Raw genomic sequence first — 19,562 nt, forward strand, 5'->3', positions numbered from 1 at the left:
GTACTTGATTTGGAACAGCCTTCCTAATCTGATATATTCCAGATATATTGACTATGACCAATAACATGCTTTTATTGTGTATATATTGTTCTAGTCTTGGTATAAATGACCAGTTTGGTTTAAGACGGGTGGCTATATAAATGTTTTAAATAAAATAAATCAATTGGCTATACTGGTAGGGCATAATAAGAATTGTAATCAAATGTATTTGATTAGTGGGGCACCAATTTTGGAAAGTGATCATTATAGCATGCAATGGGCAATCAAGTCTCATTCTGTATGATGGGAATATTCCTTGGCAAAATATTTCTATGATATAAGCAAACAAAAATAAAGTTATAAAGCACAATTGTTCTTTAAAAATAAAGCACAACAACTGTTTTCTCAAAAGCCATTTTACAACTTATTTTATTGGTAAAACAGACCAAATGTGAACTTCTGAAAATAATGAACATTACAAAAGGTGTATTAAAACATACCCAGATCTAAAAAGCCTCCATTTTCTTCTGTAGAAAAAAGAGCATGTAATGTCCTGAATTATATACACAGTATATTTTTATATTAGTCTATTATACATGATAAATCTGTTTTGGAGACATTGCTATACCTGTGGTTCAGTAATTTACAACACTTAAAAAGCAACATAGTCACAATCTATTCTTAAATTTAATGAAATAAAATTTTCATGTGCTTCTGCACACTTGTACAAATGTTATTGTACTTGTGCTTTCTTCCATTTAATCACATGTTGAATGTTGAAATATTATGCATATACACTGTATATATACAGAAGCTGGTACTGCATATTAGAAATGATTTTCTAATTAACATAGGGGTGCTCACAATTGTTATTGTAAACATTAGCTGATAATAACGATCATGGAAAAACTGACCATCAGAGAACAAGAAATGTGTAGTTTTGAAATAGGCACTTCTTACTTTTTTCAATAATAAAACTGGGATTTTAATTTCTATGTGGCTTTAGGACAATTACCCCTGCAGTACTTTTTCAGGAATGCAGATACTTGTATTGATTCATGCATCTTGTAAATAGTCAAGGAAAAATCAATTTTAAAAAACCAATCCAGAGTGACATTTAAAGATACCTCACCCATTGAATGTAAAAAATGATTGAAATATTAGAAACTGACTTTACACTGAAAAGAACAATGGATAACCCTCTCTCTCTCTCTCTCTAATTGCTTCATATCAACTTTCCAGTGAGCCAACACCCATGATGTTGAATTATGGGGAAAGAACATCATATCTTCCCCAAAGGCTTACTCAGTGCTCCTTTACACAGAAGTGTGAGACCTTATGACTCTTATTCCCTTGCCTGCTCAGTTTATTAGACTGAATTGCCACATCAAGAAGTAGCTTCTGTTAACATGGAAGCCAGACTTATATGTGAAGTTTAAGGAGATACTCATGCTATGGTCATCATTAGCCTGTCCTACACTTTTCAGAAAGCAATCCCCTATCTCTGGCTGAGCAGCGTGATAATAGTGTTGCTCCCATTTTGTTTAGCTAACTGCAGAGGGGTCTGAAATGCAAAATTCTGCATATTGATGCAGGCCCCATGGTTTAACAGAATTTCAGCTGTTTGTGTGTGTCCACCTTTTGCAGCAAGATGCAGAGGCACCAACCCTTCCTCATCTGAATCATTTATATTTTCTGGGTTGACAAGGACCTCTACCACCTCATCATGTCCATTTTCAGCAGCAAGATGCAGTGCTGTCCTGTTTAAAGGACCCCTTGCCAGGATATTGGAACCTTCTTCTATCAACAGCTTGGTTGTGGATAAATGGCCATTACGAGCTGCTAGGTGAAGGGCAGTACAGCCTTCTGCTGTTGTTGCTTCTATATCTGCCCCACGATTAAGAAGCAGCCTAGAAGTGCTAGTGTGGCCAGTTTCAGCAGCTACATGAAGGGCAGTGTGAAGAAATGTGTTTCTTATGTTGACATCTGACTGCAGTTCTACTAGTATTCGAGCAACTCTGTAATGTCCTCTCTGGGCTGCCAAATGAAGAGGAGTCCTTCCATCTACAGTCTGTGCATTCACATTGACTCCAGGTTGCTTGGCCAGAAGCTTCACAATGGGTAAGTGGCCTTGCCATGCAGCATAATGTAAAGGCACCCAATTATCCTTTCCTCTGACATCAACATAAATCCCTTTTCTCAGAAAGATACGCACTACGTTCTCTTGACCATGTTGGCAAGCAACATGGATTGGTGCTCTTCCTTCAAAGTCCACTTCATTCAGCAAGGCATTCTTCTCAAGCAACATTCTTGTGATTAGTTCATCCCCATTTTGGGCTGCAAAATGAAGAGCTGTCCACTGATCTTCATCTTTGGCATTCACATTAATTTTCCTTGTGAGAAGCAGCTCAATAATGCTTTTGTTCTTCTTCTCCACCGCAATATGAAGGGGTGTTGAGCTTTTCCCATTGGTCAGATTGGGATTGGCATTGTTCAGGAGTAGCCACTTAACACATTCCTCTTGGCCTGATTCAATAGCCAAATGAAGAAGGCCACCATTCCCATCCAAAATGAGGTCTACATCTTGAGGCTGAAGAATTTTCATCAGTTTGCTAGTGTCTCCAGATGTGATTGCCTCAGCCAGCTTTCTCTTCTGGATATCTGTGGTTCCAATGTCTGGAGAAGCAAAAAACAAAACATTCTATTTCAATCCAGTTTTCACAGAAACACAAAAGGCTCAAGAGTTCCATTAGGTAAAATATGACAGCTTCCCTCTGATACTTCCAATTGGGAAATGCTGTACTCCTCACACTTTTTTGACACTAAGGCAAATTTTCCATGGTTTTATCTCACTATTCATACTTTGGTATCTATTAGTATTTATTATTTATTCATTTATCTTTTGGGCTTGTTGTCCTACATACGCTCAAATTAGTTTGCACATGGAAGAAGGCACATGGTCATCCACAGAACTAAAGTTAGTTTAGCTTTTTGACACATTCTTAAATATTTAAGTATAAGAAATATTCTAATATTCAATATTTTTCATTCAGTTGTATCCAATTCTCAAAAACTACTGGGACAAGTCCCAACAGTTTTCTTGGCAAGTTTTTCGGAAGAGGTTTGCCCTTCCTTCCTTCCTTCCTTCCTGGGGCTGAGATACTGACTAACCCAAAGTTACTCAGCTGGCTTTGTGCTAAAGTGGAATTAGAACTCATGGCCTCTAGCTCGATGCATTAACCACTACACCAAACTGGCCCTAAATATTCAATATAAGTAAACATTTAATCACAGTTATGTGTTCTTCAGTGTCTGGTGCCTCAACTATCCTTTTACAGCCTTAGCTGTAAAACCCATATATTGCATTGATCATGAACATGGCTCTCAAAAACTAAAGGAGGAACCACAAGTTGGTATTCCAAATTATAAAGTTCACATATTTGATATATTTTGAAAAACTAGTTCAGGTAGTGAATTTTGGCAACTATCCCTGTTTTCTTAAAAGTATGGAAAGCTAATATAGAGGCACTTGACCTAAATCAATAAAGTCTCTCCTTGCATAGAAACACTTTTCCTATAACTCCTTGGCAATTGCAAATAGAATAACATCCAGATAGCCTATTTAGCTAATGAATTGCCAAGATCATAGTCCAGAACATGACAGCAAATGCATTTAGGAATTCATATGCAACATGTCAAGCAATTCATACAGCCAAGCGTCATGCAAAAAAAAAAAGAGAAAAGACCAGAGGGTGCTTTGTGCTGCCTCAATCACATCAGTTACCATCTCTTTCTGAATTATTTTGCCCTTACCTCAAATATATACATTTGACTACATCTTGCCAACAAAACTTACCACTTCCAGAATTCTCTCTCTCAAATGACAGTGACAGGGAACCTCGTGAAGAAAAGGCAGAGTCTACAGAAGACACTCCTGACAACCTCTTGTCACTGGTGGCTAGCCTAGATTCAGATGCACTGCGACTGAGCTCCTCAGGCTGTTCCGTCTGTGAAATTCCTGAGTCCAGCTGGGACAACAATTCAGACAGGCTGTAATCTTTAACTGATGCAGGATCAGGTTCTTGTTTTAGCTGGGAAATACTGGACATCTCCTGGAAAATGGGGAAAAGAAACATTCCAAATTAAAATACAAGTTGAGTGAAAGATAAGAGAACATATTAAAGTTCACCCAATTTTCCATATGTTGCTCGAATAAATACCTTAGGATAGCTCTGAGAAGCCTTTGCAGCCTCCTCAAGTGTCATTTGCTTATTCTCATACTCTGGTTTTTCACAGAGCTCTTCTGTTTCAGAAGTAATTTCTGAAAAAAAAGATACAATTTATTTTCTTCACACTTGCTGTAGGCCTCTCTTTTCACTAAAAGTATGTTTTACAGATAATTCAGATAATGATTAGTTGTTTTGCCTTGCCCAGTAGCTCAGTTAACTTCTCCAATAAAATAAAATAAACACAAAGGAACAACCATTTTCACCAGCTCAATACACACCTTCCCATTGGGTTTTTTTTTTAAATCTCTCTCAACACACAACTATGAAGAACTTCTGCACTATAAATATAATACAGTGTGATTCTGATTTCTTCAACTGAAGCAAAATACTGAATGCCAGTTCCACATTTTAAAAAGAAATGTACAACCATATTTTAATCTGTACCACAAACTGGGGAACAGGGAAGATCGATAATTGCAGGAGGATCAAAGTTTATTTTAAATGTAAGTATTTTTAGAAAGAGCTGCCAATACTTTTCTGACTCTTATTCCCACTTCCCCCTCAAAAGATATTTGCAAGATAACTGTATTGCTAGCTTTCTGTCATCCAGAATGAGGCTGTTGCCCTGGGCACCAGGTGCTGCACTTTATGGAGAAGGCAATTGAGCAGCTCCCTATTTCTCCTTTTAATTGGGAAAAAAGGTAGATTCAAATGCCAATTAAGTACATGGATTGGAGGGTGAGAATCTCACCTCAGGTTTGGTTGGCCCTGCTATGGCATCTCAATGCTGTTTAAACATTCAGAACTAATTTGCACCACTGAAGCCAGAGTCATAAATAAGGCTTCTAATATGTTTGCTTTGTGTTGAATATATTGTAGCAAAGCTAATTCAGATGAGAAAGTTCCACCCTAGGCAACGATTTGGGGAGTTAACTAGTTTGGTACACATCTGATGCCTGAACCAATTATTCATGTTTAGACAAGTTCTCCTGTAATCCTCTTCCTGTAATAGGATGTTCCCTGACTATTGCCAGCACAATAATGCATTGTGTATATTCTGTATTCATCATTTTTAACAAGATTTTGGTGGGGCTCCACTGGGGATTAATATAGGCTTTTACTCTGAAATGACTCATTGTTTTACCAAGGAATTTGATTAGAAGCAAAGTTTACCTTTAAATGTTGGCCTCTTGCTAGGGTCATCTTGCCAGCATTTTTGCATCAGTTTGATCAAGTTATTACATGCGCGAGGTCTGGATTTTGAGACAGATGGCAGTTCAGGGCGATGACCATTAACCACTTTCACCATAATATGTAGAATGTTATTTTCTTCTACAGATGGAAAGCAGAAAATACATATCTGGTTGGTGCTTCCTTTTAAGATTCCCTGTCTAGTTCCAGGCAGACGTTTTTCCACCCATCAGATTCTTTTTAAAAAATGTCTAATCTTTCAACATGTAGTAACATGGTATATATGTTACTTATCTATAAATGGGCTGTTCTGGATAGTTTTCCTACCCTATTTGAACAGGATGAAACAAAAAGATGAACAGTATACATGGACGCATTAAAAGAATCAGAGGCTCAATGTTGGAGCCAGAGCATGGAAAATACACCCAGTGCATTTCTTTTCAATAGCTGTAAATCCATAATCCTTAAAGTAATAATGCCTAGAGCCAATACTGGTGGCAGAAGTCACTTAGTTGGCCTTTTTACATGCTATCTCACATTATAAGCAACTCCATATAATTCAACTGTTCTTTCTTTCGAGACTTCATCTCATATACCTCCATGACTAGCACAAATGGTAAATGCCATATTCCTTTCTGGAATTTCTCACATCTGATGACTCCCAGGATGGGTTTTAAGAGAGAAACAATAGCAGGAAAGCCATTCTCATATGATATGGACAATATTTTACTAGTTGGAATGGATGAATGCAATCAGTTATTACGGCAGGATATTATGAAGGGTATCCATATCACAATAAACACATTTTGTACAGGGAGGAATTCTGTCTGACATAGTCATTGATACTGTGATTCGCAAGAAGAAACATTCTGCTTACCTGAAAAGGGCTTCTTCTGTGTCAGAACTCCCCAGATAACAATGGAAAAGCTGCAAAAGACATAATTAATACCTTTATAAAACCATTAATGCATATAGCATGCTGTGTTTACAATAACATCCTATAAAGCTACCGTATTTCCCCATGTATAAGCCACCCCTTTTTTCCAAAATTTTCAAGCCCAAAAAGTAGGGGGGTGGCATATACAAAGCAGGTACACTTTTTATACGTGAAAAATGCATAAAATAATAAAGTAGGAATAAACTGGTTTTCCAGCAGTATGCTATACTTTTTTGTAAAAATTGTACGTGATGATACGATTACGAGTGCGAGTACGCGAAAGAAATGCATACGCTAGGCATCGGCCTGAATGCTTCGTTCCTACTCTCGTTCCGATGCGTAGATTGCTAGCGTCGCCCGCACCGCTTTCGGCGTCATGACCGAAGTTGTAGATCTAGACGTCGAATTTTGTTTCTTTGTAAATTTTCTTTCTTCATAACTTGTTTCTCTAATAAAATATTTTTTTCAAAACTTCACAGTCCAAAAATTGGGGGGGTGGCTTATACAAAGGGGGTGCTTATACATGGGGAAATACGGTAATTACATCCGATTATCAGATCCAAAATGTCAAGATTTCAAGAACATAAGAATTCTCTTGCAATAGTCCGTGTGGTAGTCCTTCAGGTTCAAACATGACACACTGGTTCAATTTGGAAACAGAGATGGCTCTACAATCCCAGACTGCAAGTGCAGAGTCTAATACAATAGAGGCACTGGAAATCCACTGTTCAGGTAACTATGGGTATTATTCTGTGATTCCAGTGACAGTTTTTAAATCAGTTTTTGGAAGCAACTCTCTTCAAAGCTGGTGAAGGTTTCATAGCACTGGGCTTGCTACAGGTTGAATTATCCCACACTCTATCCAGTTTTATTTCATTTAAGATACCTGGGCTGTGACTAGCATCTACCAATGAGAAATTCATACAACAAGGAAAGGAAAGGGAGAAAAACAGAATACTGTAGACACTTACCTATATATGTCATGCTTTGTATCAAAGTATCTATTCTTCTCTTTAATTCGTTCTGGTGGCAGATATGCAATAGTGCCACAAAGTCCATCCATGCTGAGATCATGAGAATGAGAAAGCCCATTGCACTTGGCCAATCCAAAGTCTGAAATCTGATAAAAATGAGAGGTTTCATTTTTCCCAAATATTCCATCTTCCTATTTTGCATTCCTAGACCACTATGTACAACTGGAAAGCAAAAATGTGAACCCAACTTATCCCCATGCAGTCCATAATTGGCAAAAACCAACCAAACAACCAAAGTAGATGACTAATAGCAGAAATAGCCTATTCAAATAAGTATCAAGCCAATGCTGTCAAAAAATCATTTTGGTTACTTCCTAGTGTGTTCACTTTTTAAATTCTTCTGATAATCATAGCAAATGTTATAGTTCCCATCTTATTACAAGACAAACTCCTATGAATATATCACTATATACAAGTATACAACCCTAACCCAGCACTAATCTAAGAAATATAGAATGCTGAACTTATATAAATGCACATGTGTTCAAGTTTAAAATAAATATGCCCAGTTATTTATTATCAATGCATTTTTGCCTTCCAGATAAGACAAAAAGGCAGAAATACTAATCTTCCGTAAAAAAATGAAAATATCCCTCCTTCAAGTAAAGAACACTTAAACTTCTGTACTGCTTCTATTCTTAAGTAAAGAAACCCCAAACAGAAATTTCAACATAAAATAAGTGAGCTATAATTTTTCAAACAGGGACAAAGGTTGTGTGTGCATTTTATTATGTAACATTCTATGAGTTAATCAGCTCATCAATGCAAGCATGCATGTTTGTGATTTCAAAATGCAATGGTTTTGTGAAAGGCAACTATCATTGCTTTTTGCATTTCATTTTCCACACTTTCAGTTTCTTCCATGTGTATATTGTACATATGTTATTCGGTGTACCTTTTCAAGTAGTTGATAAACGAGATTTTGATCCAAAGAAACTCAGGCTATTATACAATTTGTCCTTGTGACACCAAAAATGTTTTTCCCCTTTTACCACAACAAGCACATCTTGTGGAGTACAAGTCCAGTCAAAATTATTTTTTTAAACTCTTCCATTTTTGGTAGGGAGAAATCAAATACTGAGATCATTTCATCCTAAGTGCTTAATTCTAACTAAATTCCCAATTGCACTCTTTCTCAAAAATTGATGCTATTTTTCTCTCCAAGCAATTAGCATTTCAAAAAGACATGACAGATTTTAACAGGCTGAGTGAATGACTCAGAAGGATTAATTTTGCCTAAATGTTAGTGAATATGTTGGTCCAGAGAATAAACAAAAAAGCTTTATTATAAGGAAAAAAAAATTCCCACCCCCCTCTATAGCCAGCCCAGTGTCAGAGAATTCTTTTGTAAAATATGAGCAATACTTCTCCAAATTTGTAGTTGATTGATTTAGGTTTCAAAACAAAAATATAATCTTTGTTCCCAATACAGAAGATATTCAAAGGGTGAAAAAAAAAACAATTCAGCAGTCTCAAAATAGTTGCTGTTAATCATCCATGCTTCTGTAACCATTTGCAGAAGTACTGCCTTTACATTCTCTAAATCCTAAGAATTTGTATAATGCCAGCATATCAACTAATGGTACCTTGTGTAAAGTTATACAATAGCTTTCCATTTCCTCAGTATATAAAGAAATAAACCCCTTGTCATAAGACTCAATTATAAAAGGCCTCAAGCAATTTCAACCAAACTTGGTACACTGATGACTTACTCTCTGGAAAAAAATACTGTGGGGGTAAGACACTCCTAACACTCCTCGGTGTGTGTGTGTGTGTGTGTGTGTGTGTGTGTGTGTGTGTGTGCGTGCATGCATTCCAGCATAACTCTGGAATGCCTCGAGCAATTTCAATCAAATTTGGTACACAGATGACTTACTCTTTGGAAAAAAAATACTGTGGTGATAAAACATCTCTAACGCCCCTCGTGGTGTGTGTGGTGTGTATGTGTGTGTTCCAGCATAACTCTGGAACATCTGGGCCACTGAACTGGAAAGGAATGGAGTATATTTATAGTATCAAATCACAGTACTGTTGACAGTGATAGCGTGCATTTTGGATTCAAGTTCTGTTAGGATACAGCCTGTTGTGCCTTAAAATGGCTTCTACTGTACAGCACAGTGGAGTTGCCATGGTAATAGCTTCACAGTACTCCACAAGGGCACCCCTTCTGGTAAGGTGGATTGGTTCTTTTAAAAAAAGTTTATAATTTAAATACTCTACTATTACTTTGATCTGACACTATAGATATAATTCATTCCTTTTCCTGTCTAATACAGGATTGGGATAAATAAATATCTGGGCAACGCCGGGTTATCAGCTAGCATTTAGGATAAAATAATGTGCAGTAGAAGCCATACCAGGAAAACATGTCTATTCAGAAACCCTGTCAAGTTAAATTCAATTGATTTCACATACAGGTAGTCTTCGACTTACAGCAGTTCATTTCATAACCGTTCAAAGTTATAATGGCACTAATAAAAGTGACTTATTATCATTTTTCACATTTAGACCTTTACAGCATCCCCATGGTCACATGATCAAAATTCAGATGCTTGGCAACTGATGCATATTTATGATCTTTGCAGGGTCCCAGGGTCATGTGATCATCTTCTGACAAGCAAAGTCAATGTGGAAGCCAGATTCATTTAACGATCATATTACTAAGTTAACAACTGCAGTATTTCACTTAATATCTGTGGCTGGAAAGATTGCAAAATGGGACAAAACTCACTTAACAACTGTCTTGCTTAGCAACATAAATGTTGGGCTTAATTGTGGTTGTAGGTTGAGGACTACCTATATATGTATGGACTGCAATCTGGAGGGAATAAGAATCAGAGATGAGAAAAAAACAGAATGTTCTGGTAATTACTGATTAAGGACTCTTTATTTTGACTTCTAATTTATCATTCCAAAGTTAGGATAGATATTATGTATACACTATTGCAAACATATGGATTTTTAAAAGCTAGCCAGATGGTAAAGCACCATTATTAGCTAATGATTACATGCTGTTTACAGAATAAATGGATTGGGGAACTAAAACACTTTTAATTATAAATTAACAACAAGGAAGTAGCAAAAGTAGCAGGAGCAGAAAGGAAGAAAGGAAAGAGATAATGGGTATAAATATAACTTCACTGTTTTTGTAAAGAGTTTAGATTATAAAAAGGTGAGGAAAAATTAGAAAAAAATCAGGGAAATTTAAATTTAGTTGGTGAAAGAAAAAACCGGATTTGAAATTATTTATTTTTTCCTGCTTTTGCTAGTTAAATAGCAAAAAAAAAATCACAACATCAAAAACACCATGAAATTTGATTCCTACTGAGAACAGAATGCATATTAACCAGTTATAATGGTTCATATATTTTGAGAAAGCCATTAAGAATCAGTGAGCATTTCTGAGTTCTCAGTATGAATCTATATTTTTAAAGCACAAGCTTGTAACGTGGACATCCCTACATATCTAGATGAACTGACAAATGAAGCACATGAAGTATTCAGTGTCTTATGAAACGCTCCTACACATTAACAAAAAGAGCAGTATCCTAAGACAGAGGTGAGGAACTATGGCTGGCTCAGGAATCCTGGGAGTTGAAGTCCACAAGTCATAAAAGGGCCAAAGTTCCCCACCCCTGTTCTAAGAGCTATACAATTTTAAAATTGGATGCCTTAAAGATTTTTCTTTTACAGCATATGTAATATTTACTCATATATCCCCTGTTAAGAGCAACGGGAATATCTCTCTCCCTCGCTCCCTCCCTCTCTCCCTCCCTCTCTCACAGACACACAAATTTCAATTAGGCTACAATTGGATAGGATCAAAAGCAGTGATTCAAGATTTTGCATTCAACCTAAAATATGAGATTTCCAAAGTTTACTGAATAACACAATTCTTTCAAAATGATAGCCTGTTTGAGACCAAAAGATTATTGGAAGAAATATCATGATGATGCAAGCTAGATAATGTACTAGGCACATTATTAGTTTACAATAGAAGGAAACCAATCACATAAAACTTTATATCAGAACAAGAGCAACCGTGTCACCACTCATCCTTCGGAAAATAACTTAAGATTCCTTATTAATTTATTTACCTAAGATATCATTTTTAAAAGCCTGAGTCAGTTTTATACAAGCTCGGGGTGGACAATATATCCCCTCCAAATGTTACTGAACTACAAATCCCAGCTTCACTCATCATCCCTCAGTCATTCAGATAGAGATGATAGAAAATGGACTTCAACCATACATTAACTGCTCCTTAGAGGAAATCAGCCCTTCCTCTAAGTGCGTTGGGGATACATAACCCAATCATAGGAAGCTAGTCTGGTAACAGCAGCACTACACCTCTTATGACATACATATCGCAAATATGACTGTGAACAACTATGGAGACTATGTCTATTCACGTATTGGATTGTTGCAAGAAAAAGGAATCTGAATACCTATTTAGAGCCCAAATTCCAGAGCCTGCTTTCAAAAATCATTTTCAAAGTAATTTATCTACTCTACTTTAGCAAGTCAACTCATGCCCAGAATTCAAGCCATTCATTAGAATGGGAAGCTCTAAATTGACTGAAGAAAGATATTGGTTGTGATGTATGCAGCAGACTTCCAAACTTAAAGACGAAGTGGTTAACAATTCTAGACATCAACTAGATTGCTGTTGGGAAATACCAGCTACATCTTAATGACTCTTTATACAGGATTATAATGAAGGAAGTATTGTTTGGCAAATAATAAACTTTGATTAAAAATTAAGCCCTGTTGCTATGACTTCTGTTTATTTAGTTGTCACATGTAATTATGCAAATGAGAGATAGGGCATAGACTTGGATCCAAGGATTCTCACCTGCTTCCTTTTCTCTTTCAACTTTGTTACATTCTTGTAAATGCATACTTGTGATTTTTTTTACTTGCATTTGTGTTCTGTTTTGAAACTAGAGTTTTCACAAGCCCAAGCAGGGCCAGACAAAATGCACATATGATGACTATAACTTATGAATATCTCCACTGATATAATTTTATAATTTTAACAATGTCCTGGTAAGTAAATATTCAATAATTTTTAAAGTCCACTTAGTCATGGATGTTCTTTCACAGAGCTTGGAGGCTGTGGAGATCTGGATAGGGAACAACAGGTGTCAACTGAACCCTTGAGTTGCTGTGGGTGTGGGGCTCTTTTCTATCTAGGGCCTTAGCTTCTTTGATCCTGGATGCAGTTACAATGCTCCGGCTGGACCTAGTGCACAATCTGGGGATCCAACTGGACTCACAACTCCTTCATGTCAGTCAGTTGCATCCTTTCCTGGACTGGGAAGCCTTTCTCTTAGTCACTCATGCCCTGGTCATCTTCTACATGGATTACTGCAAGATGTTCTACATGGAGCTCTCTCTCTCTCTCCCTCCCTCCCTCCCCCCCCCTCTCTCTCTCTATCTATCTATCTATCTATCTATCTACCTATCTATCTATCATCTATCATCTATCTATCTATCTATTGTAAGGATTTTTATGATTTTTTTATTTGTCAGCTGCTCAGAATCATTTATATAGTGAGATATAATTATACAGTATAAATTTGATCAATAAATACAATAAATACATTGTTTTAAAAGACAGTGGTAAGTGAATACGCTTTTTCTTTGGAATAAATGCTTTCATGGGCAAGGTAAATGCCATACTTTTTTTCATTCCAATTTCTTTTAGTTAATTTGTAAGGTAATTGTAGATGTTCTTAGCCCATACATCGGTATCTTTAAGTTTGCTACTAAGCTTACAAAAAAGTCTTGCATGACAATTGCAAATTTATATTAAGTGAAGCTTTCCTCTCATCCTGAACCGATTGGCATAACATGGGGAATCGTATTCTGAAAGACTGTGACTTACCTTAACATGATAGTGGGCATCAAGCAGGATGTTGGCTGGCTTAAGATCCAGGTGAAGTAAAGGTGGGGACATGCAATGAAGGAAGTTCATGCCTACAGCTGTTTCATGGATAATTCGAAAACGTAGCTCCCAGGGAAGCGGTTCAGAGGCCAGGAGCTTCTCCAAAGATCCCGTTTCCATGTATTCCATGACCAACCCTACAGGCTCTTTACAAATGCCATAAACTGGAAGAATGTAACGAAATTTTGCCATTTCCATTTTCTTTGCTTCCTCCAATAGTTCCATACGCTCCCTAGACAGAAAATGTGAAATACATGATTTAGTTTACAAGTGATGTACTTGACTTTTAATAGCTCTGATATTTTGAAGAAAACATTTTTTAAAAAAATTAATGGAAATTTAATCTACAAAAACAGAAGTGTATTCATTCATTCTATTATTTAAAGAGCAGAATATCAAGTATGGTTGAAACCAAATCTAGCTGCAAACTTAGTCCATAAGTCCATTCATCAATAATACATTTTGTCTGTATCTGTGTTTAGATTTGGAAGAACATCTTCCAACTTGAGAAAAGCAAACAAGAAAGCCTATTTCATTTCTTTTTAAAAAAGTTCAATGTCAATGATAAATTATAAATAGTTACGTCAAAATTTGGGGACTATCTAACTTGTAGGCGTAGCTGCACATCCACACCATTCAAAGTCACAGTGAAGCTATTCCCTTCACCTACCTTCACATAAAGCTTCCTCTAGGCTGGTTCTTGCTCTGTGGCACTAAGGCCTATGCATGCATACCTTCCTGACAATTCCATTGGGGGAGGATGTCATTTCTCCCTCAGGCGATTAACAATCCATATGCCCTCACTGAAGAGGTAGCAGAAAAGAGATCTCCAAACCTCAAACCCTGATTGTGACCCACAAATGATGCTGCCCGGTTGCCCAGTAAGGCAGAATATGTTGCACTGGTGGTCACATTTATGGTAGTCCTAGGGCTTGCTGTGTGCAGTTTCAGAAATATTAATAGCCTGGCTTGCACACTGGCTAAATTCAATTTGACATCACAAGCCCTGGATGCATTAAACTAAGAGCTAAGGCAGGTTCAAGAATCAACCCTTGAAAATGGGCTTCATTATCTACTAAGCTTTCATTATCTACTAAGGCACAATCATGGCTGTGAAGAATTTTGGGACATGTGCTTGCTTCAACCTGACTGAAAACTCACAGAATACTATAAATTTCTTTTCTATTTAACAGAACTTTTGCCCTGACAGCTAGACCTTCATGGGTAGGAAACTCTCCTTTTCAGGATGACTGCCATAATCATTCTGGGAATCCTTCTCTGCTGCCTCCACCAGTCTATTTTCCCTTGCCCCTGTAGCCTGCAAAATCACCTCCCAATTAAGAATGCCAGCCAAATATCCCTCATGATGTGCCAGAAAGGGCAGAGACCATTCTGACAGTGCATAGGTTCAGCAATATATGTAAATATATATAGCCCAAAAGAGGGGAATTATGGGAAGCCCCCACCCCAGAGATTGAAATATTTGGTGGAATATTAAAAGAGGCAGAATATTACATTTCCCCAAAGGAGAAATGGAGAAAATTTTTAAAGAAAGCGGCCCCAACAGCCTGCAGAAGATGCCTTAAGTCTTTAGAGATGGATATTTTGTGCCCATTATGAAATCCGGGCCAATCTATTCATAAACAAAACACTTTCAGCTCCAGCTGATGGGATTAAGAAAGATAGGACATGACTTTTAGGACATAATAGGATTAACCTACCACCAATCAAATAATAAAAGCACACAAAGCGAACCTCCAAATTACAAAATACTGTAAACTATATAAAAATCCTTGTCCTCATCAAGCTAATTTGTCAGCTGTCCCAGAACTGCCTGCTGTTGTTGGTTCAGCTCATCAATAAACCTTCTTTCTTAAGCAACCTCAATTTTATTCCCAGCTTGGAACTGGACCTTTCATTATCTACTAAGGCACAATCATGGCTGTGAAGAATTTTTCTTTCAACACTAACATGTGGAGCACTGAGTAATACAATTAGCAATCAGCTATTTACTGTAAGTTACTGTATTTACTTTTCTGAAAGTAAGAACACAAAATAGGCTTGAATGAATAACTGATACAAAAAAAATAACATTTCTTTTTAGTAAATTCAACTCCCGATGACTTGATAAACACATCCATGTGGTATTCTTGGAAAGAATACAGAAGTGGCTTCCAACTGTTTTTTTCCAGCAGATTTTTTTTATTTTCAAATATAGCCTGTAACACTTACAGTATAGTTCCTAATACTCAAAACAAAACCAAGTAGAGAATTTGTAACTTGCTTTTTCTGGCGCTAATACTAAAAAAATAGTCTTCCCTAATAAAGGGAAGGCAACTCAAAGAGATGAATATACGGGAAATTTAACAGCAAATTAATTTCACTTCACCTAGGCCGTATTGTTCTTCCATACCAAAGCAAAAATTCAAGGGAATTTCCTTTGATAAACTACTTCATATTGCCTGGAAGCTTTGGGTGAGTGGCATTTGAGAGACTGCTTTGGTTCAAACTTTGTTGTAGTGAAGCATTCCTTTCAATATTTGTAATGCCTTAGTATACAATAACAGAAAAACATTCTCAGTTCACCTAGTTTAGAGCCTTTAGTTATAGCACTGAGCAAACAAAATAATAAATAAGAAAACAAGGGATAGGAACTTAAAAATAAATACAGAGACTATTGTAAGCAGGGTCAAAATAACCACTTCTAATAATACTGGTGGAATTACAATATACCATGGAAAACAGAGTCATTTAAGAGACAATACTACATCATTCTTGCTATATAGTGAATTTGCAGACAATTTTTTTTGAAGGGAATAGTCTAGCGTGCCCCAGGAAAGAATTTCATGGGAAATAAGTGAAATCAGCATTAGTCATTCAAATTACGGTATACAATAATTAACAAGTTCGTGTTTCAAAGAAAAATATCTATCAGAGTGCTGCTGGTTTTTAGTGTTGATTAGTTATATCCTTCTTGATGACTTGATAAACAAGTTTTCTTAAGACTTAGGACCACCCACCCCACTCACCCTTTTAGAAAAAAGTATTTGTTGCACCCCAGTCCTTTATAAAGTGTGAGAACAGATGATGGGTTCTTTTTCTAGAATTCTACAATGACTTTTTTTTTGCCCTGAGACAAATATCCTTTAAAAGAGATGTCTTCAAAGAGAAATATTACAGTGCTTTGACATGATATGAAAGAAGGGAGTGTCTCTGCATAAACAGAGCCAACAGTTCTTGTCCCTGAGCACATATAAATCATCAAGCTCCATCTACCTTAAGATTCAGGATTTCTTTGATATTGAAATGAAGCTTAACTAAGGTATCCACCATCAGCCTTGGTGTTGTCACCTTGCGCCCGTCCTTGTCTCCTCCTGCCCAGCTGCTGATTTCTTGATGCGAGCAGAGGCTGCTGGTTGTAGTGAAGGGACCGCAGTGCTGGGCTCCCATGTCGGCGAGTGCCAAGGCATAGCTCAAATTGGAAGAAAAGACTGTGTGGTTGTGGCCGAAAGAACCAGAGCAACATCTGGCAGCTTGGATGAGAAAGTGCAAGTGAGGCGACAGCTGCTGGTAACTGAGCCCACCATGCCAATTGAAGTAAGGCGCAAAGAGAGTTCTCCGTTAACACTCACCACACCTGTCAATTTACCAACTCCAGAGACTGCACCAGTGAACAATGCATCCAGTCATTATCACCTCGCCAATGAATCTCCCAACACCAATGACATTAGCTGGCCCTTTAAATATAGCCATGAGACATTGCCAACCTCTCCCCCCAGTAAAAAAAAAACCTAAAGCAAAAGCTTCATGCAGTATTAAAAAGAATAGAAAAGGAGGCTGCTGTGTATTGTTTAAGGGACTGCTAAATTGGCAAAATGGACTGCTAAATTGGCATGCCCACCCAGTCACATGATAACCTGGCCATGCCCACCCAATCACATGACCACTAGCCATGCCCACCCATGCCCAACCTGGCCATACCCATCCATTCACATGACCACCTAGCTACGTCCCCATAGCCACGCCCACAGAACCTGTTGTTAAATTATTTGAATCCCACCACTGGTTACAGCCCTACTGGGACCAATATTTTAGGGGCTATCACAGAGAAAGGTCAACCTTTTCTCCAAGCCACCTAAGTGCAGGGGAAGCAGTAATGGAGATTATTAAAGGGAAGGTGACCAACCATCCTCCTTTAGGGAGGACAGTCCTTCTTTTGTAAGTTCTGTCCTCTCTTGAAAAGTGTCCTACATGTCCTCCTTTTTGATATTTGAAGACTAATCTGTAAATCTCCGTATTTGATCGATGCCGATCCAATCCGTTGTGTGTGATGTGACGTATTTGACATGGCAATTCATCATGGCTCGGTACAGTGCAGCGAGACGTGATTATGAGACACATGCGCTCCACACAGGAGAACTGTTTTGAGAGAGTGCGCCGCGTGCAAGTGGCTTTGGTTTTTTTTCTTCAATTTATTTGTGTCTTCCTTCTCATTGTAAAAAAGTTGGTCACCTTATTAAAGGGATTATTCTAGAACTAAGAAGAAATTTCCTGACAGTGAATACAATTTAATGGAACAGCTTGCCTCCAGAAGCTGTGGATGCTCCATCAGCGGAGGCTTTCAAGAAGAGACTAGATAGCTATTTGTCCTAAATGATATAGAGCTTCTGCTTGGGCAGAGAGTTGGACTAGAAGACCTTTAAGGTCCTTTCCAACTGCATTATTCTATGTTCTGTATTTTTAATTCACACTTTATCACCATGCAGTTGAAAACTGTACAGCTCATGCAGAAGGTGACAGCCAGTTTAGGTGTAAAAGTACTCAGATGGCATAATTTTTTTATTTTTTTATTTTACTCTATTTATTAAATTTGTTTGCTGCCTATCTTGCTATGAGGTGACGTTGAGCGGCTTACAACACTTCAAGGGAATCACATGTGTGTGTGTGTGTGTGTGTATAATCTCTGAATAAGCTTTTAAAAGATATTAAATGACAAACTATGAATTAAATATCTATTTAATTAACCCTTAATTTAGGTATCTAAACAATTTCCATTGAAAGTGGCCAATTTAGCCATTAATATTTCTTTATTCTTTAATATGAAAGCCAATGTTAAGTGGAAAAAATATTACCATTATTTATTATTTCTTTGGCAGGAATGGACAATTCTCAAATTTCAAACAAAATGCTTTCTACTCTGTGCTTTGTCTTCTATACTCTAAGAATAAGCACAAATTCCTCTGTACAATTATTTTAAAACATTACTAAATCCAGGTTATCTTATTTGTCCAATTAGTGAAACACCACAAAAAACTAGTAACTCTATTAAAATCCTGGTTTCTATGTATAAATACTTTCTGCTCTCTTAAAAAAGGAATAAAGTCAAAATTATAAGTGTAGATTTAATGGCTTCTTACAGGGGAAGAAGAGAAAAGAAAGTTTTCCGATTTAGAAACTTTTAATTTACATTGATTTCCCATTATGAGGCTATTAAAATAAATGATCTATGACAGATAATGCAAAATCTTCTATCAATGTTAGTTATTAATTTAGTCAAGCTCAGAAGATACTGTAATATCTTACTGTATAGTATTATCTCAGTACAGACTCCAGGAAGTAATTAAGGACTTGTGTTGACTAGTCTGAGCATTTATGATGGAGCAATTGTACATTAACTCCGCTCAGGTCATTAATAATCTTATCTTACTATCAAACAATTCAGCTTTTACCCAGACAGTGGGCTACAAATGAAAGGGCCCCATGCTATCCACTTTTTTCCTTTCAGCTACAAAATAAAGGGCTGATCTCTAATTTATAATAATCAGCAGAACAAGATTCCTCTTGTAGAAAGCTAGCACCTACCCCTCTCCTAGGAGTATGAAATATTTTGAGAAATATTAAAAAGGCAGGATAAAATATTTCCCCTAGAAGAGAAATAAAAAATCCTAAGGGAGACAGAAACCCAGAGCTCTAGCACCCTGCCCCCAGCAGATATTTGGCGCCCATTAAGAAAGACTGGGCCAGCCTATCTACAAGACAAAAGACCTCCAGCTCCAGGGTGATGGGATTAAGACTTGACCCTCCAGGACATAATAGGATTAACCCATCTAGCAGTAGAGCTCACCACATGGCACAATCTAAGGATGTTGAATCACCCAGCAAGCTTCAACCAAACATGGGAGCTCAGACAACCTCAGCTATGACCCCTGCATAACCCCATGGGAGTCTGACAGCAGCCAATA

The 19,562-nt window shown here is 37.2% G+C and overlaps 1 protein-coding gene across 1 annotated transcript in view; it reads right to left on the minus strand.

The window, feature by feature from the left end:
• Positions 1-379: 379 nt before the first annotated feature.
• RIPK4 (receptor interacting serine/threonine kinase 4) overlaps positions 380-19,562 on the minus strand; it is a 30,934-nt gene continuing 11,751 nt past the window's right edge. Inside the window, exons 2-8 of the mRNA XM_026713622.2 lie at positions 13,261-13,552; positions 7,308-7,456; positions 6,277-6,326; positions 5,382-5,540; positions 4,200-4,300; positions 3,836-4,091; positions 380-2,655 (exon numbers count right to left, since the gene is read on the minus strand). Of these exons, the coding sequence (XP_026569407.1) occupies positions 1,478-2,655; positions 3,836-4,091; positions 4,200-4,300; positions 5,382-5,540; positions 6,277-6,326; positions 7,308-7,456; positions 13,261-13,552 (2,185 nt within the window). The 3' untranslated portion in view covers positions 380-1,477. The remainder of the gene's footprint in view (positions 2,656-3,835; positions 4,092-4,199; positions 4,301-5,381; positions 5,541-6,276; positions 6,327-7,307; positions 7,457-13,260; positions 13,553-19,562) is intronic.

This window comes from Pseudonaja textilis, chromosome 7 (genome assembly GCF_049901715.1).
Source record: "Pseudonaja textilis isolate UNSWEBS1 chromosome 7, rPseTex1.2, whole genome shotgun sequence".
In the NCBI taxonomy this organism is placed as follows: Eukaryota; Metazoa; Chordata; class Lepidosauria; order Squamata; family Elapidae; genus Pseudonaja; species Pseudonaja textilis.